The sequence below is a fragment of the Carettochelys insculpta genome, chromosome 2 (genome assembly GCF_033958435.1).
Source record: "Carettochelys insculpta isolate YL-2023 chromosome 2, ASM3395843v1, whole genome shotgun sequence".
Taxonomy (NCBI): Eukaryota; Metazoa; Chordata; order Testudines; family Carettochelyidae; genus Carettochelys; species Carettochelys insculpta.
In genome coordinates, this window is record NC_134138.1 from 51544256 (window position 1) to 51571747 (window position 27492).

At 42.1% G+C, this 27492-nt stretch overlaps 2 protein-coding genes across 2 annotated transcripts in view; one reads left to right on the plus strand and one right to left on the minus strand.

The window, feature by feature from the left end:
* Nucleotides 1-4918, plus strand: part of NBN (nibrin) — a 68880-nt gene extending 63962 nt beyond the window's left edge. Inside the window, exon 16 of the mRNA XM_074986969.1 lies at nucleotides 4733-4918. Within this exon, the coding sequence (XP_074843070.1) occupies nucleotides 4733-4763 (31 nt within the window). The 3' untranslated portion in view covers nucleotides 4764-4918. The remainder of the gene's footprint in view (nucleotides 1-4732) is intronic.
* A 5268-nt stretch (nucleotides 4919-10186) lies between these two features.
* OSGIN2 (oxidative stress induced growth inhibitor family member 2) overlaps nucleotides 10187-27492 on the minus strand; it is a 36998-nt gene continuing 19692 nt past the window's right edge. The window contains exons 5-6 of the mRNA XM_074986977.1: nucleotides 22802-22893; nucleotides 10187-14885 (exon numbers count right to left, since the gene is read on the minus strand). Coding sequence (XP_074843078.1) covers nucleotides 13835-14885; nucleotides 22802-22893 — 1143 coding nt within the window. The 3' untranslated portion in view covers nucleotides 10187-13834. The remainder of the gene's footprint in view (nucleotides 14886-22801; nucleotides 22894-27492) is intronic.

The window sequence follows — 27492 nt, forward strand, 5'->3', positions numbered from 1 at the left end:
CAAACACTTTCGAAACCACATACAGGGCAAAGTAGTCGGGATCAATACAGACAATACCTCCACCATGTTTTATATAAATCGACAAGGAGGAGCCCGATGCCGTGCCCTATGTGCAGAAGCAGTCCGACTGTGGAACTGGTGCATCGCCAACAATATAATGTTGAAAGCCTCGTATTTGCCGGGCGCGCACAATGTGAAAGCAGACCAGCTGAGCAGGCGCTTCGCACTCACGCACAAATGGCAGATCCGCTCCGATCTGCTACGACCGATCTTTCACACATGGGGGTTTCCCCAGATCGACCTGTTTGCCGCTCAGCACAACAAGAAGTGCCCCCAGTACTGCTCCAGGGCAGGAGTGGGGCGGGGGTCCCTGGGGGACGCATTCGCGATTTCATGGAAGGGCCCCCTACTTTACGCGTTTCCCCCCACAGTGCTCATCCACAAGGTCTTGCAGAAAGCCAGAAGGGAGAGAGCCCTCATGATTCCAGTAGTCCCAACGTGGGATCGACAGCAGTGGTTCCCCTTGCTTCTGCGCATGTCGGACCGCCCACCGCTCCCCCTTCCGGTGGCGCCGGACCTACTCATGCAGGCCCAGGGGTCCATAGTGCACCCACACGCCCAAGGTCTGCGCCTACAAGCATGGCTAATCCATGGCTCAGCTCCCTAGAAAGCACATGTACGGAGGGAGTACAACAAGTCCTGTAAAGTAGCCGAAGGACCTCCACCAGGAAGACCTACAAGCAGAAATGGACTCGATTCACTGCATGGTGTTCCGCCAAGCAGTTAGGTCCCCTTGACGTTCCTATACCTGTAATACTAGAATACTTACTGGACCTCAAGAGGGGTGGGCTTTCCCTATCCTCGCTAAAAGTCCACCTCACCGCTATATCTGCTTTTCGGCATGCAGAGGAGGGGCCCACGGTATTTGCCCATCCTATGGTTACCAGGTTCTTGAAGGGGCTGGTGAACCTGTACCCCCCTCGGAAACCACTTCCACCATTGTGGAGCTTGGACTTGGTGCTCAGCATGCTAATGGGTCCACCTTTTGAACCATTAGCCACAGTTCCCCTACGTCTCCTTACGATAAAAACAACCTTCCTCCTTGCAATTACGTCAGCTCGCAGGGTGAGTGAGCTCGCAGCAGTTATGGCAACGCCACCCTGCACAGTATTCTCAAAGGAGACGGTAACTTTACGGCTGCACCCAGCCTTTATTCCGAAAGTTTCTTCAGAGTTCCACCTTAACGAACCCATAGTTTTACCCTCGTTTTACCCAAAGCCTCACAGCTCCAGCAAGGAGGCACGCCTACGTCTCCTGGACGTGAGGAGGGCGTTGGCCTTCTACATAGACAGAACTAAGTCCTTCCGGAAAATGGACAGACTTCTAGTCTCTCTCGCTCCCAGGTCAAAAGGAGAGGGTCTCTCTTCACAGAGAATCTCGAAGCACATTGTGTCCTGTATAAAAATGTGCTACGAACTTCGAAAGACTCCTTTGCTGGCCCTGCCTAGGGCTCACTCCACCAGGGCGGTGGCGGTGTCAACAGCCTTTTTGAAGGGCATCGCGTTAAAAGACATCTGTGGAGCGGTGACCTGGTCATCCTATGACACCTTCACCAAACATTATGCACTACATCGGGTATACCAAGAGGACACCCGTCTGTCGACAGCAGTCCTTTCGGGGGCAAGCTGCACATAAACCGATTACCCACCTCCTTACTTGGGTTACTGCTGGGTAACCTATTGTGGAGCACCCACAGGGACACTCGATGAAGAAAGAGAAGTTACTCACCGTAGTAACGATGTTCTTCGAGATGTGTCCCCGTGGTTGCTCCACCACCCGCCCATCCTCCCCGCTTCAGATCTCTGTTTAGTGTTTTTCAGGAGCATCCGAGGCAGTTGGTCAAGGAACTGGCAGGGACCGGATCGCGCACGTGGCCGGGGACACGCAAGGGAGCGGCCCACGCCGGCGCATGCGCGATCCAGGAGAAACTGCTGGAAAGTTTCCAATCTGCGGCGCCGGGCGAGCCCGACACCTATTGTGGAGCACCCACGGGGACACATCTCGAAGAACCACCGTTACTATGGTGAGAAACTTCTTTCTTTTGGTTAGGGTGAGGTAACGCCTGTTTCACTAGAAACATGAAGACAAATCCCAACATTTGAGCTCTATTGAGAGCTCATGAGTGAAGCTTCATTTTACTCGGAAATCGTGACTCACAAACTGTTCACGAGAGTTATCCTGTCTCAGATAGAGGCGAAGCCAGGAAATACTTGTGCTCTTGATTGAATTCTGACGGCAAAATGCTAAAGGACAAAAACACCTTATCAGCCACTTTTCTAAGTGCCTAGGATGTGTGATCCCTCCCCCAGCTCTGCTCCAGGCCCCGCCCCACCTCATCTCTTCCTGTCCAGTTCTGCCCCTCCCCAAAGCATGACACCATTTTATCTCCATAGGTGCTCTAGCTCTGGAGCACCCATGCTATTACTTGCAGGTGAACACTCTTCACTGAGTGATCGTTCTGTGTCTGACCTATCAGTCCTCATCCTTGAATGAAATCTACACAAGGCTTTCAAAAGATAAGTCTAAGGAGCTGAAATTCTAACTTTGCTAGACACTAAAAATCATGGACTGAATAGAAAGTGTAGGGGGAGGGTATGTGTGTGAATTTTGTCTTATTACAAGCTGTAGCCCACACATTTGCCTGCCTGTCTGCCCCACCCCACCACCATAACTGGAAGGATGTTAGCAGGGAATTCACCTTAAATCAGAGACCTTCATCAAGCTGACTGTAGGAGTTTGATTCATGTAGCCCCCCAAAAATAAAGTGCTGTATGTGTTTAGCTCCCCTTATGTGAGGAAACTTGCATAATTGTGGACTTGAGTTGCTATCGGTTGTGGCTCATTTCAAGAAAGCTTTTTTAAAAGGACTGCTGTTGCTAGACATCTGTTAATTCACCAGCTGAACTTGTGTATTGCAGTCTAAAGCATTATAAAATGGCATATCAAACTTATAAGGAGCCTGCTCAAATTCTTAGTATATTAGAATATGCAGCCTTTGATGGTTAATTACTGTTCATTTTTTTTTCCCCCAGAAAAGGAGAAATGAGTTGCCTAGGAACAGCAATGACCTGTAATACATTTCTAGTTAAGGACTGTTATAAATTGGCTCACAAGTTGACACACTTTCCCAGCTTAGGAGTGGGGAAATAAAAAAAGCTTGGTAAATAGAATCAGATTCAGGGGAAGTAAAATTGCTTGATCATTGTGTAGTAGATGTAACCTATACATCTGTGAAAATAAAGCAGGTTAGAAGCAAAGAAGGGTTTTTTATTTGTGTCTTGGGCTGGGAGGCAGAAATTGGAGGGAAGAAAAAAGAACAGGGTTTGAATTCAAAAGTATAAACACTTCTGGTCACCAGTTAATCCTTTTGTATCCCATCCAAAAAGTTTGTTAAAAAATCAAGCGGTAGGAAGGAGTGGAGAACTGGAAGGAATTGGTGAGGTTCAGCAAGAAGTGCAGAGTTCTGCAGTTGGGACGGAAGAATCCCAAGCTCTGTTACAGGCTGGGGACTGACTAGCTGAGTAGCACTGCAGCAGAAAAGGACCTGGGGGTTACCATGGGTGAGAGGTTGGATATGAGTCAGTGTGCCCTTGTAACCAAGAAGACTAACTGCATAATGGGGTGCATTAGGAGAAGCATTTCAAGCAGATCTAGAGAAGTTGTTGTTCCCCTCTATTTGGCACTGGTGAGGCCACATCAGGAGTACTGCATCCAGTTCTGGGCCCCCCAGTATAGAAAGGATGTGGACACATTGGAGAGTGTTCAGTAGAGGGCAATGAAAATGATTAGGGGGCTGGAGCACATGACATATGACAAGAGGCTGAGAGACTTGGGCTTATTTAGTTTGCAGAAGAGAAGACTGAGGGGTGATTTGATAGCAGCCTTCACCTTCCTGAAAGGGGGCTCTAAAGAGGATGGAGGGAGACTGTTCTGAGTGGTGACAGACAGCAGAACAAGGAGCAATGGTCTGAAGTTACAACGGGAGAGGCGTAGGTTGGATATTAGGAAAGAACCGTTTCACCAGGTGGGAATGCATTACCGAGACAGGTGGTGGAATCTCCCTCCAGTATCCAGCCGGTTTTTAAGTCCTGGCTTGACATAGTCTTGGCTGGGATGATTTAGTTGGGGTTGATCCTCCTTTAGGCAGGGGGCTGGACTGGATGAGCTGCTGAGGTCCCTTCCAGCCCTATGATTCTATGAATTGGTAAATGCTTCTGTGAACGGAGCTGTAGCATGAGACATGGTCAGTATCATAGCTTCTTTAGGAGATGGAGGAAGTTCTTGCAAGAATTTTCATAGGTTAATATTGAATCAAGAAGTAGCAGCTTTCAGGGTGAAACGTGTACAGATTTTCATTTAATTGCAATATTAAAGCATTTAAAAATCTGACAGCAGTAAGTTATCATTAACAGAAACCACTCTCACATTCTAAGAACGGTACAGCCCAGGCGTACATATCTATATTTCCCTGACAATAAAATAAAAAATAAATAAAAAAAAAATCCTGCAAGACACTGAACACCCCCTACAGCTTAAGTGGGAGTATAAGGTGACCCTGCCCCCAACTCAAAAAAGAAAATGCCAACTTTTAACTGCTTTAAGTCAAACCTATAGATTTGAATATCTGAAGTAATGTTATCTGTTTACATCACTTCTTTTCCTCTTACTGCAGATATGATCCTCATGTGAAAAGGAGAAGATAAGCTGTCTCATGAATTCACAGTGAACCTACCACAAAATCATCTTGGCAGCATGGTTTGGTTGCTGTTTCCACTGTATGATATGTAGGAGGATTAAATTATCTCTTGTTGAAAGAATTGTTTTAAGTCCTGCTTTTATTAAAGAATATAGAAAATGAGTTTTTTGTTTTGGCATTTATGGAACCCACATTTCTGGTTTTAAGACTTTAAACTCCTTTGCTTTAAAGCAGTGCTGTAATACAACTTTCCAGATATTTAAGGCTTTATTTCAAGCTGCTTTCTTAGTCTGAGACACTTCGGCAATTACTTTGTTATTTGAAAAAGTATTCATTTGCTTAGCTCTTTGTACATCAGTAATAATTTACCCTACAATCGGGCTCACAGCGCAAATGCTTAAGCTACATAAAGCACATATGGTGGGGGCAGTAATCTCTCTTATTGAACTAACTTCTGTTCATAACTTTGCTACACTCTGAAATCACTAACTGAACAAAGCAGCAACGAAGGGTCCTGTGGCACCTTATAGACTAACAGAAAAGTTTAGAGCATGAGCTTTCGTGAGTTAACTCACTTCTTCAGACCAGCATCTGAAGTGAGTTAACTCACGAAAGCTCATGCTCTAAACTTTTCTGTTAGTCTATAAGGTGCCACAGGACCCTTCGTTGCTGCTACAGATCCAGACTAACACGGCTACCCCTCTGATACTTAACCGAACAAAGTGGATTTTTTGGCTTATTACTTCTGTTGCAAGAAGTGTCAGCTTTTGTGCTACAGAGAGGTTGATGAAAGAAACAGCACTCTCTATAGCTCAAAAGTTTGTCTTTCATTGAACCAACTTGTTGGTAAAAGAGTACCTCACCTCTACTCCCACCTCCTGTGGGTACAACAACATTGCATGAAAAAAAGTTTGTCACTGGAAACAGTGGGAGTCGAGTCACCTTAGCTCTAGTTCTGACCTACTAGAGGACCTTGGTCAAGTCCCTTGGTGGCTCTGTGCTTCATTTTCCCTACCTGTGAAACAGGGCTAATGGGTCAGATTCACAAAGGCACTTAGATATCAAAGTGCAACATTTTAGGCACCATTGGTATTTTCCAAAGGCATCAGTCAGCTATCATGTAATCAGGTAGAAGCCAAAGGGACTTAAGGGCCTAAATCCTGACACTAGTTGTCCAGTCTACAGGTTGATCCCCAAAGCAGGATTTTCAAGCCTATCTTGCTCCCAGGGCCTCTTGCCACAGGCTGAGAACACCTAAAACTTGGTACCTGTCCCAAAAAGACAACTGGAAGCATGCATCATTCAGAGCAAAATCTTGAAGCCAGATGAATGCCCTAACCACCAAGCTATAAGGTATCCTGAAATCAGTCACTCTCTCAGGTCAGAGCTGCTGTTCCTGTGTGCAAGTATAAATGAATACTGAGTTACAGAGATTGACTAAAGCCCATTGGTTAGGGCACTTATCAGAGAGTGGGAGACTTTGTCTCTGCGCCAATGAATATTTAATTACTTACACAGTATAACTCCAATAGGTGAGAGTTAGTCCTAGCCCAATGGTTACTCACCTGGGAAATGGGATGTGCTCTGGAGAAGGTACTTGAACCCAGTTCTCCCACATCCCAGGTGAGTAAAGCTGCTTATGTTCTCCCACCCCCAGTCAGTCTGCAGTGTAGGTACTGTGGTTTTCCAAAGGGGTGTGAAAGGTACCAGGCTGTAGACATGATTGCCTCCAGGGCCTGATCCCCCACTCACTAACACAGGTTTCTTGGCTGTTCTGTAGCCCTTCCCTCTGCTCCCAGGACCCCACCCTGCTGCTCATCCCCTTTGGCTCCATTCTCACTTTCTTCCCCCTCAGTACAAGCACCCTTTAGTTTCCTTCATTTTGAACACCCAGACCTTGCTCTCTCATGCTTCTTTCCACTCACTGCCCAAACTAACAACTTCATTTATAATCATTGTCTCAAGTACCCAACTTCTGTCCTCTTTCTGGACAACGCTGAGGGCTTCTGCTCAGTCTTCATTCTCCTTATAACATTTCACCTAATATGTGAAATACTGTCCATTGTTGGCTTTCTTGGCTTCATTCTCCTATGCCTCTCCTTCACAATGTTTATTCCCTTCATCATGTCATTTGCTGAGTCTTTCTTCCTATTGTCCTTTCAGTAGCTGTTTTCTATATATCTGTTCCTTGTGCTTTACAGATTCTATGAAATGTCCAGGCAATCTGACACACTGTCATAGGCTCTGACCACCATCTTTGACAAACACATGCTTTATAATGCAGGATCTGTTCCACATTGGCCATATCTACACGTGCACACTACTTCGAAGTAGCGGCACCAACTTTGAAATAGCGCCCGTCATGGCTACACGTTGGGCACTATTTCGAAGTTGAAATCGACGTTAGGTGGCGAGATGTCGAAGTCGCTAACCCCATGAGGAGATGGGAATAGCGCCCTACTTCGAAGTTGAACGTCGAAGTAGGGCACATGTAGATGATCCGCGTCCCGCAACATCGAAATAGTGGGATCCGCCATGGCGGCCATCAGCTGAGGGGTTGAGAGACGCTCTCTCTCCAGCCCCTGCGGGGCTCTATGGTCACCGTGTGCAGCAGCCCTTAGCCCAGGGCTTCTGGATGCTGCTGCGGCAGCTGGGGCTGCATGCACAGGGTCTGCAACCAGTTGTCAGCTCTGTGGATCTTGTGTTGTTTAGTGCAACTGTGTCTGGGAGGGGCCCTTTAAGGGAGCAGCTTGCTGTTGAGTCCGCCCTGTGACCCTGTCTGCAGCTGTTCCTGGCACCCTTATTTCGATGTGTGCTACTTTGGCGTGTAGACGTTCCCTCACAGCGCCTATTTCGATGTGCTGCCCAACGTCGAAGTTGAACGTCGACGTTGCCAGCCCTGGAGGACGTGTAGATGTTATTCATCGAAAAACTATTTTGATGTCGCTACATCGAAATAAGCTAATTGGATGTAGCGTGCACGTGTAGACTTAGCCAGAGTGGGCTCAGTGGTTCTCAGCCAGCAGTATGTGTAAAAAAACTTGGCCCTTTCCTTCAAAGCCCTTCACAATTTACAGTATGTACGAGGTGTCTCAGGGTGCATCCAGCTACTTGCCTTGTTTTACAACAGGCTACATAAAAAGCACTAATGAAGTCAGTACAAGCTACAATGTCATGGATTGACTTGTTTATACTGCTCTGTATACTATACACTGAACTGTTTAGTACTAAAATTTTATGGTAAAAATGAGAAAGTAAAAACTTACTGAAAATTTGCTTAAGTGAGGTGAGACTTGGGTGTACACAAGACAAATCAAACTCTTGAAATGGGTACAGAAGTCTGGAGAGATTGAAAGCTAGTCTTGCTGATCTTGCTATTCAAATGGAACATGGCAAACACTGAACTCCATTTTTCCTGCCAAAACCTCTTTGTTCTACCACTGTTGATAGCCATCGACAATCATGACTCCACATGGATTTTCAGCACTTGCTTCTCTGAACCTTGTATTCTTGCATTTTCTCTATTTCAAGATCTGCACAAACCAACATTTTCTTTGTTCATTTGGTCAAACCTCATTTCATTTCATCTCATGGCTTCACTACAGGTTGAACCTCTCTAATCCAGCATCGTTGGCAATTGACTGGTGCCAGATGAGAGAATTTGCCAGACCACAGGAGATCATACTGTCACATTACCAACACTTCACTGCTTATAGGGCTCTTAGAAGATGCTTAGGGGTAAATTAGAGCTAAATAACAGCACAGAACATAGTCAGCACTGGAGGCTGGAAACAAACTTTATGGCAGGGGTGAGCAAAGTGGGGGACAAGACATTTCGTAAGGCGGGCACAGTATAATTGGCTGCTGGTTGCTTCGGCTCATCCATCTCATTAAAAATGTTGCAATATGTTACTCTTTATGTACGTATATGCACATTTATAAGCCAAAGTTTTTACATTCTACATATTATGCATGCCTATTGGTTTTTTTTCATATGAACATTACTGAGATTTCAGGTTGGTTTGGATTATATTAGCCCTGCTAATTGCAGGGACGAAAAGTAGGGCCCCATGTGAAAAGTAGGGCCCCATGGGAAACGTGGACATCTGGCTAAGTAAAATTATTCTGGATTAAGGAGTTTTCCAGACAAGAGAGTTCTGAATTAGAGGAGGTCAACCTGTAGTGGAATTCTGTCCTAAGTACAACCACCATGGGTCCATTCAAAACACAGCTGCCAAGCTCACTGTCCTAGTTGATCCTAGCACCGATCTCTGGCTTACCATTTTCCATTATATTGAAGACAAACTTTTGGTCCTCTTCTTCAAAGCCCTTCACAGTTTAGCACTTACCTCTGCTTTCATCTCAGCCCTAAACAGCTCCCAAACATCAGCACAAACTGACTGTATGGGTAATCAATAAGAATAGGTCCACTTTCAGAGTGTTTATTTTCTATTCTAGACAGAACTAGAGCAGCCTCAGGCAGATCTAGTGGCAAACTGACAAAAATATTTTTCCAATGTGAACTCGAGATTTGTCTAGGACACTTTCACATCAGTGGCCACAATCTGTCATGCATTTTACTCACCTCTGCAAGACAATACAGTACCAAAATAAAAGGGAGAGGGAGGAGCGGTGATTGTAGTAGCAGATGCCAGCTATGGTAGTTCTCCTTTTTCGGTCTCATTCTTCCTCTCGGACCTGGGCTTCATGTGCAGAGAGCTTTCAGAAATGCAATATCCAGAGACATCTAGGCTCATTTGTCATGAAGCATGGCAGCATGCTGCTCAGAAGTTTAAACCTTAGCAGGGAGCAAGAGATAAAGCTGCATTGTCTCTTCTCCACTTTTGCCAAGTCCACAAGTGTCTGCTGAGACCTCCTAGAAGAGGTTTGGTTACTCCAGTCTCTGGTCCCAATTTAAGCCAACGTCAAAGGGTAATCCTGGTTTCTCTCTCCTATTTTGGTCTCCCTATTGTGCCTTTCACTGCTCATTGCTTATCAGTGAGGATTTTCCAGAAGAATGCTATTTTTTTTCTTTAAGTTATAATATTGAATCATCCCATCCAACTTCAGTTTGTCTTTCGGCTGTTCCCAGTAAATAGATTCCATTTCCCCACTGGCAGTGACAGGGCTAAGAAAACTAATCTCAAAGCTGGATTGCATTATTACATTTAGGATTTTAGTTTTTTACAACTCCAGAAGAATAGGTGCAGCATTCCCTTCAAAGCACATGAACTGCTGTGAGAAAGAGGGTGCAATTCAATTAGGATTAGAGAACAAAAAAGTCTTGGGGCACCTTGTAAACTAACAGATATTGTGGAGCGTAAGCTTTTGTGAGCAAAGACCTGCTTCATCAGATGCATGAGTTGGGGGGTGGTTTCGGAGGGGTATAAACCACCCCTCCTACTAATGCATCTGATGAAGCGGGTCTTTGCCCATGAAAGCTTATGCTCCAAAATATCTGTTAGTCTATTAGGTGCCACAAGACTTTTTGTTGTTCTCAAAGCTACAGACTAACACGGCTACCTCTCTGATACTTGTCACCAATCAGGATTAGTAAACACAAAATTTATAATGTAGCATCAACCTATGGAATTCAGTACCCTAAATGAACACACTGGTAAGATTCAAGAGATGATTAGATGTTGCTTCAGAATAAAGAATTCTGCAGTTACTCACTAATATAATATAAAAGTTTTAGCAGCCTGTCATACCTCAGATTTCAAGTTACACACTAAGCTACTGGACTCCAAAAGAAACTAACTCCCCCTGGATGATTATTAGTCAGGTGTCTTTCTTTTGAAAAGTGACCATTGTAAAACAGTCCCATACTAAATGCACAGTCAGGCCTAGTAGGGTGTATGGCAATTCAGAAGTTTCAGTCCAAAACAAATTAAACTAAGGGCTATAATTATCTTGGAAACAAACATACTCTGAATTGCTTTGGATTATAACCTATTACTGAACCAAAGGCAAATATAAGCATTTTCTATTAATTAGTATAAAATACATATGACTTTTATAATAATGATACAATTATAAATTGATTTCTTGAATAATCATTTCTGACCTGTCTTCATTTCAGTAATATTGTTTTGCCCAACCTCCTAAGCCATTTTAAAAATCTAATATCCTTTCATTTTGCAGGGTCATCCAATGCCAAGTTAAATCACAGTTGTCATGAAAACTGCACTCTTACGCAATTCAAGTTAGTGCCTACACTAGTTAAGTGGAATTTACATATCCATTTGTAAAGACCACATCTTCTGAAAATACCCAAAATAAGTCTGTATAATTCATAGGTAAGTTTTTAAATCAGGTAAATAAAAGCCAGTTGCAAATACAAAATTAGCATCTCCTCGGTTAAAAAGATGATTTCTCTGTACCCGTTCAGTCAGTAAAAAGGCTTATTTTGCTTACTGGCTAACTAATATTTAGTCTTAACTCTAGACATGCATATTGAAAACTACTGCATTGTTGATCCACTGACCTACATGCAAACTTAGTAACAGACAAGAATGGAAGAAATCACTTAACTCTCTTCTGTAGTTTTGCAGCACCTCCATGGACATGCTATGAACCCCTGAATAAAAGCTCTGCAATGAACTCCTCAAAATATCGTGTGTTTATACTACTTAAGTAATTGCTGCCATTAAAGATGGGACTAGACTTAGTCTTCTACAGTTTTTGCTTTCATGATTGTCCCTTTGTCCAGTTTTTTTATTAAATTTGAAGTACGTGAAAAATCAAGTTTTTGCACGGAAGATGGAATCTTTCAGAATCTGTTATTTTGGGAGTTACCTAACATAAAATTTCTGAAACAGCTACAAATTTGGACATGCCTCACCACCATGCAAAAGAATTACAGTTTTTGTTACAAGTGCAATTAGGTTCTTAAATAAAATATTTAGCACCTACCTAATGTATAACTTATGTAATAAAATCAAAATCTCAGTTAGACAACTGTGATGAATTAGGTATAAATTTTGTGCTAATATATAAGTCCTCCTAAAATGAAGGGGAAACATTATACTTGTTTATGGCATGTTTACTAATGCGAAAAAAAGAAAAACAAACAATTTAAACCCATTATTCATATGGTCCTTTTTTAAATCAGGAAAAGGAAGTGGTTAATAATTTATATAAATATTATTGAAAAAAGAAAAGGCTAAATGCAAATTCTATGGGCATGACTGGGAACAAAAGCAATTTATTTATTTATTTTTGCCTTGTTTTATTCACATTGTTATTTATGCTACTGAAGTGATTTCATAAATTGCTCAAGTTTGTAAGCTACACAAGAAGGTTTTACAAAATACAGATTCCTTAGCCTTCAATTGAAAATGTTATTGTTTGACTTCCTGTGCCTCAAAACTCCCCCCTGCCATTTCCTTAATCAAAAGTCCAGATTCTCCATAACTGTGCTAACAGGCCTAAATGTTTGACAGATCATTCCCCAAGCTTATCAGAATTACAGACTGGGCACAATCCAATCTATTTGAGCCTATTACAGAATTAATGCAACTGAAGAGTCACATGGTTGGGATAGCAGCATATGATCACCAATTATAAATGGTTTCTAAGTATGTTATCAGAGTTTTCTGTGTGAGATAAATCTGAATTGTACATAAAAGCCTTTTAAATCCAAACTACTATTCTATACACCACAATACACTTAAGAGGATACACTAATAAACTGACAGACTATGTCTTTGACCACTTTAATCCATTACTAGGAACTTTCACTCAGATCTAAACTAAAACTAAACATGTAGCGAAAACCACATTAGTACTTAACTAGGTCTGAAAATTATTTAGAATCTGCTGTTTGCCCCAGCTACCATGAACATTAGATAGTGTCTACAGTAGTTTACCTAAATACTTTGGCTTGAGACTCTAGGTCTCACCTTTGAGATCAGAAGTATGATGTTTAGTCCATGCCAATTTACAATCTTAAATTTGCATCTCTGTCACTCTTAAGCAGAGAATGATAATTTTGCAAGAACATTTCCATATAGACTCTCATTTTGTATGCAGGGGGAGACAATTTTAGGCCATGACTTTTTAACAAAGAACAAGTGTTTAGAGACATCTTAGTTGTAATGTTAAACATTACCTTAGAAAGTAATGGAGATGTGTGCCTCCTATCTCCACCTGATAAAAGATCCCATCCAAACTTTTTAATGATCTTGCTCAATTGTGTACAAGTTTCAGTTACTTCTCAACATTTCCCTTTCAAAAAGCATGTTAGGAATTCACTATATTGACACTGCAGTAAGAGCACTTTCATCAGCACTTTATTGTTTTACTGTAATCTACAGTATTCTTGGAAAATTACACATCAGTGTGATAGAGAACAGATCTCTATAAAATCCCTACGTTATGGTCCTTTGCACTCATGGAAGTGTAGGCATATGCATGACAGAAACATTAGTGTATTGTCAAATTAGCAACTAAGCTTAAAGTAAGACTGCTCTTTTATCCCAATATCAAATCAAGATGGATCTGGTTCAACTGTTTCAGCCAATCTTTTCCTCTTTGTTTATTTTAAGGATAATTTTGTTAAGTGCTAAATAAAGGTTTATGTAATGCCAATATTACAATGGCAAAATAAATAGTCCTTATTCAAAATACATACACTTGCTTTGAGACCAAAGATGATCATGAGAGCTTTCTGTTTTTACAACTTAACTTAGATTTAGAGTTTCACGTATGTATATTTTGCATGGGGAAACAAAAACTAAAAGATTAAAATAAACAGCTGTTGGGCAAGCAGTCTCTCTTCAGAGAGTAAGTGTGCCCTATTTGAGCAAGAGACCACAGGCAAGTCAACGTAAATTAGTCTCATTTTTCTGTTTAGCTGCAAAAAAAATTCCAACTGGGGACAAAGCACGTAAAACCGCAGACCACACTTTTCGAAAAGTGCAAAGTAACATAGTGTCAGTATCCTCTACCAGGCAATACAAGCATGACTTGCATACACAGTACATAAGAGGCTACTGATGAACTTAGCTGTCAGTGAAGATGCTTCTAAGAGTATGCCTGTAATTCCATATGTGAAAGTTTATATGACCGCATGTTTTAGGGGACTCCATCCCCACTGCCACTTTCAACAATTAATTGATGTTTCTTCTTTTGTCTTGAAGCCAAACATCGCACAATGCCCAATGCACCACCTTTTAAAAACCGTACAAAATTGTCTCCAACCAGTGGGCCTAATGCAAAAAGATTGGCTTCCTTAGTGCACTCATAAGTGTATGGATCAATTTCAATAGGATTACCCTTGCATGTGATTGGCTGGTTTGAGTTATGACCTATCCCCTGACCTTGGTCTTTGAGAAAGAACAAATTAGGGTGAGAACCTATCAATACTAAGGCTACGGAGAACTTGATGACTTTCTTCAATCCAGAAGCACTCTGTAGGACACATTTCATGTCTGGCTTGAAGGCAAGTACATGGTGCTCAGGAAAACTGGTGTAAGCAGAATGTAGATTAGCATCTACAGCATGTGAGTGAGTACACATCATATGATAGACCTTATGGTATTCAGGATAAAGCTTCTTAGGTAGCTGTTTGAAAATTAGACTTGGATCAGTAACCCTTCTACGAAACACATGAATTACAGGAATGTTGTTATTGTAAGCACACAGTACTGCATCAGCAGCTGAGAGTCCAGCACCCACAATTAAGACAGGGTCTGTCTTCCCACGTAATTTTCCTTTGCTGATGGCAGCTCCAAAGTCAGACATGGAATGAAACACAAATGGAAATTCTTCTCCTTCAACTTGTAGTCGGCCAGGAGAATCAAAAGTTCCAGTCGCAAGAGCCACATTCTCAGCAAAGAGGCAGAAGGGCACTTGAGAACCATCCTTTGTTCTCTGATAACCTCTGACTTCCCAGTTTCTCTTGATCAGCGATGTCTGTATATCTTCCTTTTCTACTTCCAAATGCTGTGTCGAAATATCTTCACTCACTTGGCTTTCATCTTCGTCATCCTGTTCTCGGCAGAGTCTTGAAACAGAGGTTATGTAAGCATTGTCTCTGAAGTTCTTCTGGAGGCCCATGACTTTAACGTACTGCTTATAATAACAAGCTATTTCCTCTGGCATCACTCTGTCACTCTTTATACTTCTGAAACAGAAACAAAGATTTCCGGTTAACATTTCCATTCTAATGGATGGGTTGAATATCGCATCTGAAATACTGAATGTACAAATTCCAACGTAAGCAGGGTTGACTCAGCTCTGCGCTTGTAGCATAACTACACTAAGTGACAATCAGTGGACTTACGTGTATCTCACTTACCTTGTCTCTAATATCCTGGGACCAACATGGCTCCAACAAGACTGCACTCAACTTTTTTGATAAGTGAAGTTTGAAGAAAATTTAGTCAGTCAATAATTGCAGGGGGGAGGGAAGCCCCACCAAACACCTCCATTACTAGAACTGAAATTTGCAATCTCAAGCATACAAACATTAAAAGTGCCCAAAGTAAGGTTACTTGTGCAGCCAGATCTTGTCCCCTTTGTGCATCTGCATGACAGGGACTTTAATTGCATTATCTGATTTTTTCAACAAGTCCTGCCTGACTCAGCATATGGGATACATGGCACTCACTGATGGCAATGGTTCAGTTGGTCTTTTTAAATTTGCCTCATTTTATGTGTGAGCCGAAGCTCGCCACTTTTCCTGTTTTTGTTGTGTATTTAAAAAAAAAAAAAAAAACCAGTAAGTATTCAAACTATATAATCAATACAGAATAGTATCCTCTAGGAAACTGGGTCTCTATTTCCACTCCTGCCAACAGACCTTGCATTCACCTCTGATGCTCGAAATAGAAAATGAGGGGAACTGCACTTTCTATCTTCTGAGAGAGAGGTATGGAACCCCTATTTGCCTGTTCCTAGGTAATGGCATAGATTCCTCCAAATTTAGTAAAGCTGCATGCATGATGCAGTCTGCCCCAGACCAATGGGAAGGGAGTGTTCTTTTCACCTCAAAGCAGCAGGAGTCTGTGGGATCTCTAAATGCCTAGGAAATCTGCAAAAGTGGATGTGAACCTGAGACAGTCCGGCAGAGAGAGGCAATGTCTAGACTGCAGGCTTCTGACTAGAGTCTGGAGGTCTCCTGACAGAACTCAGCTACTTGGGAGCCTTCTGCCACATCCTGCTCATCCTCGTTCCATGAGGAAGGGAGGTGTCACCAGAGGGGGCTTGTCCATGTGAACGGGTCAAATGAAGGGAAAGCCTCTGGCAGCAGGAGATACACAAATGCGTTGGGCAATTTGCACATCTTTTACTGACAGATCTTTTCAATCGAGACATAGCCAGAGACGGAGAGACCACTAGCCTTGGCGGAGAATAGAAAGGGTAAAAGAAACTGAAGTAACTTCCCTATTCTGGCTCTGCTTCCCACTGCCCTACCTCCTGTTCCAGTCTATCCCCTTCTGCTCCTATTTCCCTCAGTCTACTGTATCATTCCTCTGCTCCCTGCTATTAACCCCTGCGCCTGCACTTCCTAGTCAGCTCATAATCCCAAGCACCCAACTGCTGCCACTTGATCACTACCTCCTTGCTATCAGCACCAGAAGGGGGTGCAAAGAAAGCAGATGCAGTCAGTCTCCTAACTATCAGGGCTGGAGGAGAGGTATCAGGAAGTGTCCTGTTTAGCTGCTGCAGCCCTGGGTTGTCATATATATTCAGTACAGACAGACTGATCAAAGATTTTAGGTGTCAGCCTACAACAACCTTTTACTGACAATTTGAAAATAGCAATTATAATAGACTTAAATTGGCCAAATCTGGGTGAGTTTTGTTAGGGACGGCAAAAAGCATTCCCTTCTGCCATTTATTAAAGACTCATTTATATTTTTAAAAAAATAGTGGGAAAACAACATATTTTAGCAGGAATTAGCAAGGGAGGGGTTCTCCCCTTGCAAGACCAATGCTTTGTGTAGTCAGGCAGAAGCAAACTTCGCTGGAGAGGAACCGATATTGTAATATGCTAAGTTGTGTGCTAATGTTCAGTCACTATGTGGCACCACATATAATGGATCTTAACTGAGCTGCTAATAGAACCAACAGTGCATTATGGGAACTTTGGGGAGATACATCTCTAACGTATCTCTCTATAAAGGAAACGCTGTAGCCAATCTATGTATGGTACAAGAGCCCTGCAACCTACTGTGTACAAAAGTAGTACATGACATGGTCTCAGATATAAAAAACAAGCTAAAGATGAGTCAACACTGTTTGATGCTGTTGCAAAAAAAGCAATTATTCTGTGATGCATAAACAGGAGTGTCATAAGCAAGACAAGAGAAGTAATTCTTCCATTCTACTGGGCTCTGAGCACCCCATTTCCAAGAAGATGTGGAGAAAATGGGCAAGATCAAGAGAAGAGCAACCAAAATGATTTAAAAAGTCTAGCAAAGTGACCTATGGGGAACTATTGGAAGAATTAGGTTTGCTTAGTTTAGAAAAGACAAGACAAAGGGGATATGATAACAGCTTTCAAGTACCTAAAAGGCTGTTACAAGGAGGAGAGACAAAAATTATTCTCCTTAACCTCTAAGGATAGGATAAGAAACAGTAGGCTTAAATTGCAGTATGGGTGGTTCAGGTTGAACATCATGAAAAACTTCCTATCAGAGTGGTTGAGCACTGGAGTGAATTGCCTGGGGAGATTATGGACTCTCCATCATTGGCGATATTAAAGAGCAAGTTAAACAAATATCTCTCGGATATGACCTAGATGGTGCTTAGTCCTGCTGTGAGTGCAGGGGACTGGATTTGATAACCTCTCCAGGTCCCTTCCAATTCTAGTATTCTGTGATTGTTGGGTAGTTGTGAGACAAGGATATACCTGTCAGGATTTTCAAACACTCTTCTCATTGGCTTAACTTTGAAATGAAAAACGTATGAGTAGAAATTAAAATTTAAGATACTGTCTTTAGAACTAGAATTTTCTTCTTTTTAGCAGATATATATACACTTTAATTGAGCAATGTCATGAAAAAATTGCATACGTGTTCCTAAGATTCTTCAAGACACTGTCAGTAGTCTTGCTTTATTCACTCAAATCCTGTAACCTGCTCATGTTGATTTGCATACTGAGAAATTAATCTGAACTTGGTTTGTTTATATTCTAATTTTCTATTATTATAAATTAAATGCTTACCTCTAAAATGCTCCACTTAATTTTTACAACCTAATATATTATGTGTACTCTTTTCTTCCCTATAATCTTATTTGTTAAGTATTTCATTCTGTAAACCAGGTACTGTATCATTCTAAATTCCTCATAACAAAGATCACAAAACCTCAGACATCTTGTGTAAATATCTTACGAGGGTTTTCTTGAGTAATAACATGCACTACTACCTTGGTAATCCACAAGGGTGAGTGGCAGACTCTTTGGTAAACATGTTCATAAAAGTCATTTTTGTATTATATAATGCTAATACTGGACACCACACTGGTCTCTTGATAACCATTCTTGATTTAGTGTAAGGAAGCAGCAAAGTCCCAGTTACCATTGTAAAGCTTGGTTTTCATTTGCAAAAGGCACCTGTTTTTGAGCAGTGCTCTTTTACCTTCTGAAACTGAAACTAAGGTTTTTAAAGTGGCTTGCAAAGGGCTTGAGCTAAATCCAAAATGCTCATCATATGCTGGTATGATAGAATTTATGGGTTCTACTATACAGACCATAAGACACTAAAAACGTACAGGGGTGAACGTAGAGGTTAATATCGCTCTGCTTTTATTTTTAAAAAAATGTGGATTTGGCTTATTTATAACTATTTGTTTTTCCTTTAAGATTTAAGTGGAATGTGTTTATTTGTGCCTACATAGACTCTACAGGGCTCAGCCTTGCCTTCTGTTCACACTGGCACAATCTCAGAAAAATATCCTTATCTGAACCGGCAACAGTTACAGCCAACAGTGCATTAAAAGGACCTTAAAGAAAGGCATAGCTTTAGTGTCTCTCTCTATAAAGGAGCTCTGTATCTGGTACAAGAGCCTAATCTGCCAGCTGCAGACATACAACTTACCATGTACAAACAAATTACATAACAAAGTGTAAAATACAAGATATTCCAATTACTATCACTAAGTAAAGAGTGAGTAAATACGTAAACACTATAAGTGTCTTGCAGATAAATGATCTCAGATAGGAAGTTGCCATCTTGATCAGGTCTTTGTCACTGATTTAAATAGGATATGTATGACCAAGAACATGTATGTAAAGTTGAAAGGAAAACTTTAAAAATAACCCCAGAAGTATAAATAAAGGATGAAGACCATCAAATTGTGAAATTCTTATTCTTATTTCTTATTTTTGTCATGTAGTCATAAGATGTGCATTCTCAGAGTGGACAAATTTCTTGGAAAGATCAGTATACTGGAAATTGAGCATGAAGAGACGTGAAGAGTTATTGAAACAGTTAACTAGTTATTTCTAGTTATTTCTATTTTGTATAATAAAATCAATTATTTTTAAATACCCATCACTGTCTTTGTATCTGAAGCCCTGATCCTGCAAAAAACTCAACCACATGAGCATGTTAGGCATATAATTCTCATGTGCACAGAGAAAGTTTAAGCATGTGTATAAGTGCAAAGGCATAAGGCAAAACTAATCACCTCCGTTTTCCTTTACAAGAAAACTCATGAAGTTGCAAAGTACTCAGAACTCCCTTCTTCCCCCTGCATAAATCCAAATTCCCAGAACAGGAAGGGAGACCTTCATCTCCTCACCAGAAAGCTTTTTAGCTGTGGCCTTTGATGCATGAGGTCTCCAAACCTTTCCACTCCTGTATTTGTAAAATAGATAAGTTTATCTTCCATAATTCAGATCACTCTGATGAACTCTACCAGTGGAACCCTATCAATTTCAGGATCCATTTTGGTCAACTTCAGAACTACAGGATTTAAAACTGAGGAGATGTCATGTTTTCAGCTATTTAAATCTGAAATTTCAGAGTTTTGTAATTGTAGGGTCCTGACCCAAAAACGATCTGTGGGAAGAGGGTTACAAGCTTAAAGCGTGTGGAAGTTGCAGTACTGCTACCCTGACTTCTGCAGGCATCAGTGCGATCTTCAGAGCTCGGCAAGTGGTGAGTGATGGCTGCTGTCTTGGAGCCAAGCTCTGAAAGCAGAACTGCAGAACTGCTGCCAGCAGCAGCACAGAAGGATAGCATAGCACTGCCAACCACACATCTGGGCTGCTGCCTTCAGAGCTAGGCCTGGAGCATAGCTACCAGTTCGCCTGAGTGGCCATGGCCCACACACTTAGCATCCAGGCCCATGCAAACTGGGGCCAGAGCCTCTTGAATCCACAGGCTGAGACTCCTAACACTGGCTGGGTGTCCGTCAGCCTGGCCGCATCACTGTCCTGCCAGCGCCACATGCTGCTGCCCTGGTTTCCAGCCCTAGCGCTAGCCCCCATGGTGAATGTGCCTCCTGGAAGCAGCACGTATGAGTGCCTAGCGCACCTCTCTGCCTCCATGGCACCTCCATGGCACTGGATCCATCCTGTCCCACTCCCATCTCCACAGCACAGCCTATCCCTTCTGCACACCTGATCCTTCCTGCCCCCCACCTTCCACATGGTCACCTATCTGCTCCACCAGCGCTCTCTGTAAGCCGAGTGCTTGGGCAGCTGCCCAGGAGAGAATCCAATGCCGACCAGATGATTAGCAGAGCACCCAAAGCACTCACAGCTTGCAGCACATTTCTGCTGGTAGCGCACATCTGCATATGCTTCAGCACAGCCCTGCCAGTCTGGTGGCCAGGAGATGGACACCCTGAACCAGGAGCCTCACCCCCAGCAGAAAACAATGGTGGCAAGATCCCAGAGCCACACTGCATCTGCAGCTGCCCATCCCCGACCAGCCGCAACCTTTTTCCAGGCCACTCCACTACCCCACTGCAGTCAGAGTAGCCTGGGCAGCTGGTGTAGCCTGGACCCCCACCTGCTGCCTGCAGGACAGCCTGGACTTCCACCTCCTGTGGCTGAGACATACCGGGCCTTCTACCATGGCGTAAGTGGCCAGAGGCCTCTTGGGAATCCCCTGGTCCTGCAGCCCTCCTACTGCAGCCCAGCTTGAAGCCTCCCCCTCAGACCTCTGCACACCACTCCTGCCCTGACCCCACCGCAGAGCCCACACCCCCAGCCAGAGCTCTTGCATCCTTGTTCTTCATTTCAGCCTTAAGCCCTTCATCCGCAGCCCCCAACCCAGAGCCTGCTTACCCAAGAAAGAGTCCTCAGACTCCTAAACTGCAAACCTCTGCCCCAAGCCTGAGCCCTCTCCCACACTCAGAACCCTATGTCACCCCCTGCCACACACACCATATTAATTTTGGTATGTGCACCAATATGAGGATGTGTCACACATCATCTTCATATGGGTGCACATAACAAAATTCATGCCTCTCTGGTGTGAGAAACATTAGTGGACACACTGCTCCCCACTCTTCATTAATGCCCACCTATCTGAAAGTTGGGCCCCACCTGCTTTTCCTTTCCTAGCTACCCTGCTGCTGGGCCCTGTTGCCAGCAGCTGCCACACACTGGCCATCCAGCTCTGGAGGCAGCAGCACAAAAGTAAGGGTGGCCTAGTATGGCATTGCCCCCCTTACTTCTGCACTGCTGCTGGCAAGGCGGTGACTTCAGAGCTAGGTACCCAGACAACAGCTGCCAGTCTCCAGCCTTCCATCTCTGAAGGCAGCACAGAAATAAAGTTGGCAATACCATGATCCCCCTCTAAAATAATTTTGTGACCACCTTGCAACTTCTTTTGGGGTCAGGACCCACAAATTTAAGAAACTCTGGTCTCCCCACACGAAGTCAGTATAAAGTAGGGCAACGGCATGCAAAAGACCCATAGCAGAGACCAGATTTCACGGTCTGTGATGCGTTTTTCACACAGCCATGAATTCGGTAGGTTCCTACCTATCTAACAATATATTACATTCAAGCTCCTTATTCTCACCAATTAGCCCCCACCCCAGTCTTCCTCCCACCTACATAACTGATCTAATTTCTCTTGGTATCCTCTTCCCCTGTCACTCCCTCTTCTGCTCTTTTCAACTCTTACTCCTACATTCAGTTCTTATTCCCACTCTTTTGTGCTCTTTCATGCTTCCTTCTGTACCCATGAGTCTCATTTTCCTCATTACTCTCTTCCTTCAAATCTTGTCTTAAAACCTCTTCAAACTAATTTATCCTCATAATTAGTAAGTCCTAAGCCTTCTATCTAGAAACTTTATCCTGCCAACACAACTGTCCAGCATTTATTCCCACTAGTAATTCCACTGATTTCATGGCTTTAGCACAGTGACACTTGTGCATAAGCATAGCTTAAATAAAGTGTGCTAGAAAGTGTTCTTTAATTAAAAAACAATGTTGTTTAAGCTAATATTAAGATTCATTTTTTAAGTTTTAATCAATACAATGTAACTACTCCAAATACTATATGACTCATTTAAGCCCTGAGGTGACTGATGCTCCAGAAATGTCTAAAAAATGCAATCCACTTTTTTTAAAGTGAAGCATTTGGCCTGTATTTTATAATGGGCACTAGTAACTAATGTCATATTTGTTTTGAACACACTACCGTCAGGTTCACTTTAAAATGGCCCTGAAATCGTACTCCATACATTTCTCAGTAAAAGAGGTTTAAAAGAAAAAGACAAGAATGACTAATTCCATTTTAGCAAAATATCATGAGAAAAAAAGTGATTGACCAGATGCACTTGTTAAAAACTTTTAGTCAGAGACCTTCAACAACAACATTGGTAAACTGTATTTTCATCTGCTTTATGTGCACATCAGTTTATAATCAATTTTTTAGGTGAAACTATCATGACCAGTTTCCATTTTGTAAAAAAAAAAAAAAAAAAATGCATACCATTGTTTAAGGCACTCAAGGAAAGTGACACACCACTGCAGTATAACCTCACAATCCTCAATTTTTTTTTTAAAAAGGTTGTATTTACAGCACATTTTCTGCATCTATCACTTTAAGAAGTATAGTGTCTTACCTGCGTTTACGAGCTGCCCAATCTTTAAACTTCAATCCAGGTAACTCCATCCAGTCTCCAAAACTTATTGTCAACATGGAATCTTCCATAGTCTATGGGAGAAAGGGGAAAAAATTGAACTAAAAAATCAGGTAAATTTTCACAAAAAAAAAATTATTTTTTTAAAAAGAGTGCAATTCTTATAAATATGGCTGGAGTGGTTCTCTTGCACTTATCTAGAAACAAAAAGGATGGCATTGTACCAGTATGTGGACTGCAAATAAAACAAGGGTTTCACGTTACAATTAGGAAACAAACTATGCAGTTTGATCATGTGGTGATAAATTGTGATGGTTTTAATGGGAAAAAAGTAAAAGAATTACAAATGCGGAAAGTACAATTGGAAAGGAGGAAAAAGGAACATATTGCAAAAGTGGAACTAGAAATAAGAAAACAACAAGTGCTGGGAGAGCAATTAAATATGACTATCTAAAGCTTTAGGACGTTGTTTAATAATGTCTGGTAATAAACAAGCAAAAGACAGGTGGAAAACAAAAGTGGATGGAAGAGAGCACCTTTACAGTAATATCACATGTTCAAAACTTTAATGAATAAGGCAATGCGTTCAAAGAAGTGGCCCAGATAAGAAGTCCTAAAGGTAAAAGTCTTAGACCCTAAAGATTTGGAAAACAGAATTCGAAACTGTAAACCTCATTCTGCTGCCATCAAAAATCAAGGGCAAAAATAACAATCATGTCAATAGGTGCTGATCAGACTCTGTACAAAATGTACATGTGCAGGCAGGGGGGCATGGTGTACTACAACAAAAATCAATAGAAAAATTCCCAAGTATAGAAGAGTGGAGAATAAGATGTGTTGAACATGGTAAGATTCAAAAGAAAATGTGGACTGAAATATAGAGGATTAGCAAAGGAGCAATTCCCATAAGCTGTGCACTTGTGAGGCCACTCAGATTCGTATTCTTCCCAGCTGATTAGCAGAGCACCCAGAGCTAGATTTTTGTGTTTCCACAAGTAGTTCACATTTACACATGCCTCAGTGTACATAAATTTATTCCACACACAAATGTGAAGAATTCACAGATGGGTGGAAAGCTTTAGCGTGAACATTGAACAGAGCAAGAGGAAACCTATCCAATTCTTTTTCAAACTCAAATCTGGAGATCACTTTGAGCATGTGAGCAGGAGACAAAAAACAGCCACCTAAGAAAGCCTCTCGAGGTCCCTTCCAGTCCTAGTATTTTATGATTCTATTTTATGATTGGCAGGACAGTTTGCAGCTAAGAGGTGTTAAGCCTGGGAACGTGGGGAGCAGGTTTTGGGTTTAGAGGATTTAAGCCTGGGGATGGAGGGCAGGTTTGTGAGATGGGCAAGATAAAGTTTAAGAATGCAGGGTGGATTTGGGAGCTGAAGCGAGTAAAAACTGGAAATGGGGGTGAGAACTTTCTAACTGTGCATGCTGTTCTTAAAATGGGGTGACAAAAAGTACTATTTGATATTATTTATTAAGGATTGACTTGTAATCACATGCATTGCAGTGCTGAACTATTGATTTTGTAACTGAATTTGAAAAAAAATGGCCCTTCTCACTATTTTGGTTGCAGACCCCTGCATTAAAGGTATATATTTTAGAAATATATCTAATCTCATTTTACAGACTTCAAACAATCCTGAGTCCACCATTTTCCTGGTAAACTGTCCTTGTATTTAATCCCTCTTACTGCCAGAAAAATGAATCTTATTTCGACAACAAATTTGTCTAACTGAAACTTGCAGCCACCAGATGCTTATTATGCCTTGGTCAGCAGATGTGAAAAGCCTCCCAGGGTATCAGACATCTTTTTCCAGAGGGAAGTACCTAGATTACGGTGACCATCCGTCCTGTATTAGGGACACCAAAAAGATGTCCTGACTTTTTTATTTTAAAAGGGACTGATTGTCCTGTATTTAGGTCTTCCCCCTACCCATGTTTTCTGCCAGCAGCTGTGCAGGAAAGCTGCCAGCGGGAGTCACTTCCCTGAGCCTCTGGTAAGCAGGGGGAGTACGGGCAGCTGCCGCTTCCCTGGAGTAGGGCCAGAAGCTGCCACTTTCCCGGGCCTCCCGAGGATCCTAATTCCCAGCTCCCGGGGCTTGGAGGAGCTACCCCTCCCACCCTATACCTCTCTAACCTGTATTTGGGATTGGGAGATATGGTCGCCCTAACCTAGACAGGGTGAGATAATATGAATAGGTTGAACATCTTTAACTTTATGTCTGAAGTCTTGCTTTCCAGTCCCTGAATTATCTTTGTGGACCTTCTTTGTACCTTTTGCAGTATTTCCACGTTCTTTTTGAAGTGCAGACATGAGAATTAGCCAATACCGTGCACAGAAGCAAACATACTTTCCTACTTGTACTTGATAGATTCTTTTTTATACGTCCAAATATCACATTAGACATTTTAAGCACAGCATTGTACTGAGAACTCATGTTGACATGATTATCTGCAATGACCCTCCTAAATCCTTCTCCAAGTCACAGCTTTCCAAGACATGATCTCTGTCCTGGAGGCACAGTGATCTGGAGGTACTGCTTGTGATTTACAAAGAACGGACTATTTGCCTGGGCTGATTCTCTTGCTTGTTTAAAAAAGGGTAAAGTACGTGTAAAAGCAATATTGGTAAAATAAGAAGTTGCTAGAACTGACACACCAATATTTTGCAATTGCTAGGGGAAGAAGAAGCGGGCCAAATGACAGACAGCACACAAAAAGGGAAGTGGTCAGCAACCACTTCCTTTAGCAGTAATCTAAGCTATTAAAAAGTCTGACAATTCCTCTAGAAGATCTGACAGACAAACATAGGCATATATTTCAGACAACTGTATCAAATTTATAATTATCATTTACACCTCTGTGAGCCAGAGAATGCATGCCGGCTGTCTGGAGAGGGTTACCTAGCTCTGTCTAGGAATTAGACCAGTGATTGGCAACCTGCAGCCCACTGGGGTTGCGTGTGTGACCCTCCAGATATTGTTTACTGTTGCCAATGACTCCACTGGATTGTCTGCATAGGGGTTTTCCCCTACCAGTGTTAAAAAGTGACACACACTTTAAGCAAGGACGTGTGAAATGAAGTACGTGCTGACTGCACTGACTCAGAGCCACGTGCTCCCTCTGTATACAGTCAAAGCACTCTTATGGTTCAGTGGGCACACCCTGCAAATTCTAGGTACGCAAGCACTACTAGCAAAACTACCCTATCTGAGACACCACCTTGGTTACAAAAATTTTGCAACCCAGTGAGGTAAGGAAAGGCCACTTATATGGCCCATTGATTAGCCTGGGTTGCCTATCGCTGAACTAGACTCAGGGTGGTGTAATGAATGCGGATCCTGGGACAAGTAAATAAATCCAGAGAAGTACGACCCTATGGGATGAATTGCATATACTGATACAGACCAGGTTCAAGAGACCCAGAAAACAAAGAAAGAGCTTATACTACAAAGAACCAACATGAACTGACTGGGCGGGGGGGTGGGAAGGGAGAGTCTGTTGTGATTCAGCAAACTGACATGATTTCTTAACTATGAGAGGAAGAAACTCTGCTGAAGAATCTGAAGGACTGGAACCTGCCATGTTCTCTATAGAACAGATGAGAGCTATCTAGTAAGCTTAAGCCTGCATTTAGACCTTTTGTTGCTTAGAATATGGCTTCTCTGTAATAGTTTAGCCCTAAACCCTGGAACCCACAAGAGGAGAGGTGATCCTTGATTTAATCCTAAGTGGAGCACAGGATCTGGTCCAAGAGGTGAATGTGTCTGGACCTCTGGGTAATAGCGACCATAATATAATTAAATTCAACATTCCTGTCGCTGCAAAAATACTACAGTGGCCCAAGACTGTAGTATTTAATTTCAGAAAGGGGAACTACACAAAAACGAGGAAGTTAGTTAAACGGAAATTAAAAGGAGTCACGTAGCACTTAAAAGACTAACAAAATAATTGATTAGGTGGCGAGCTTTCATGGACAAACCCAAGAAAGCTCACCACCTAATCAATTATTTTGTTAGTCTTTTAAATGCTACTTGACTGCTTTTTTTGTTTTGATAGTATATAGACTAGCATGGCTTTCTCTCTGTTAGAAATTAAAAGGTACGGTACCTAAAGTGAAATCCCTGCCAGCTGCATGGAAACTCTTTATAGACACCATAATAAAGGCTCAACTTAAATGTATACCCCCATTTAGGAAATGTAGTAAGAGAACGAAAAAAAAAGTGCCACCGTGGTTAAACAATAAAGTAAAAGAGGCAGTGAGAGACAAAAAGCCATCCTTTAAAAAATGGAAGTTAAATCCTAGTGAGGAAAATAGAAAGGAACATAAATTCTGTCAAGTGAAGTATAAGAATATAATTAGGAAGGCCAAAAACGAATCTGAAGAACAGCTAGCCAAAGAGTCAAAAAATAATAGTTTTTTTTTTTTGTTTTTTTAAGCAAATCAGAAGCAGGAAGACTGCCAAACAACCAGTGGGACCACTGGATGATCAAAATGCTAAAGGAGCACTCAAGGATGATAAGGCCATTGCAGAGAAACTAAATGATTAGTCTTCATGGCTAAGGATGTAAGGGAGAGTCCTCAGTCCTGAGCAATTCTTTTCAGGTAACAAATCTGATGAACTCTCTCAAATTGAGGTGTCACTCGAAGAGGTTTGGAA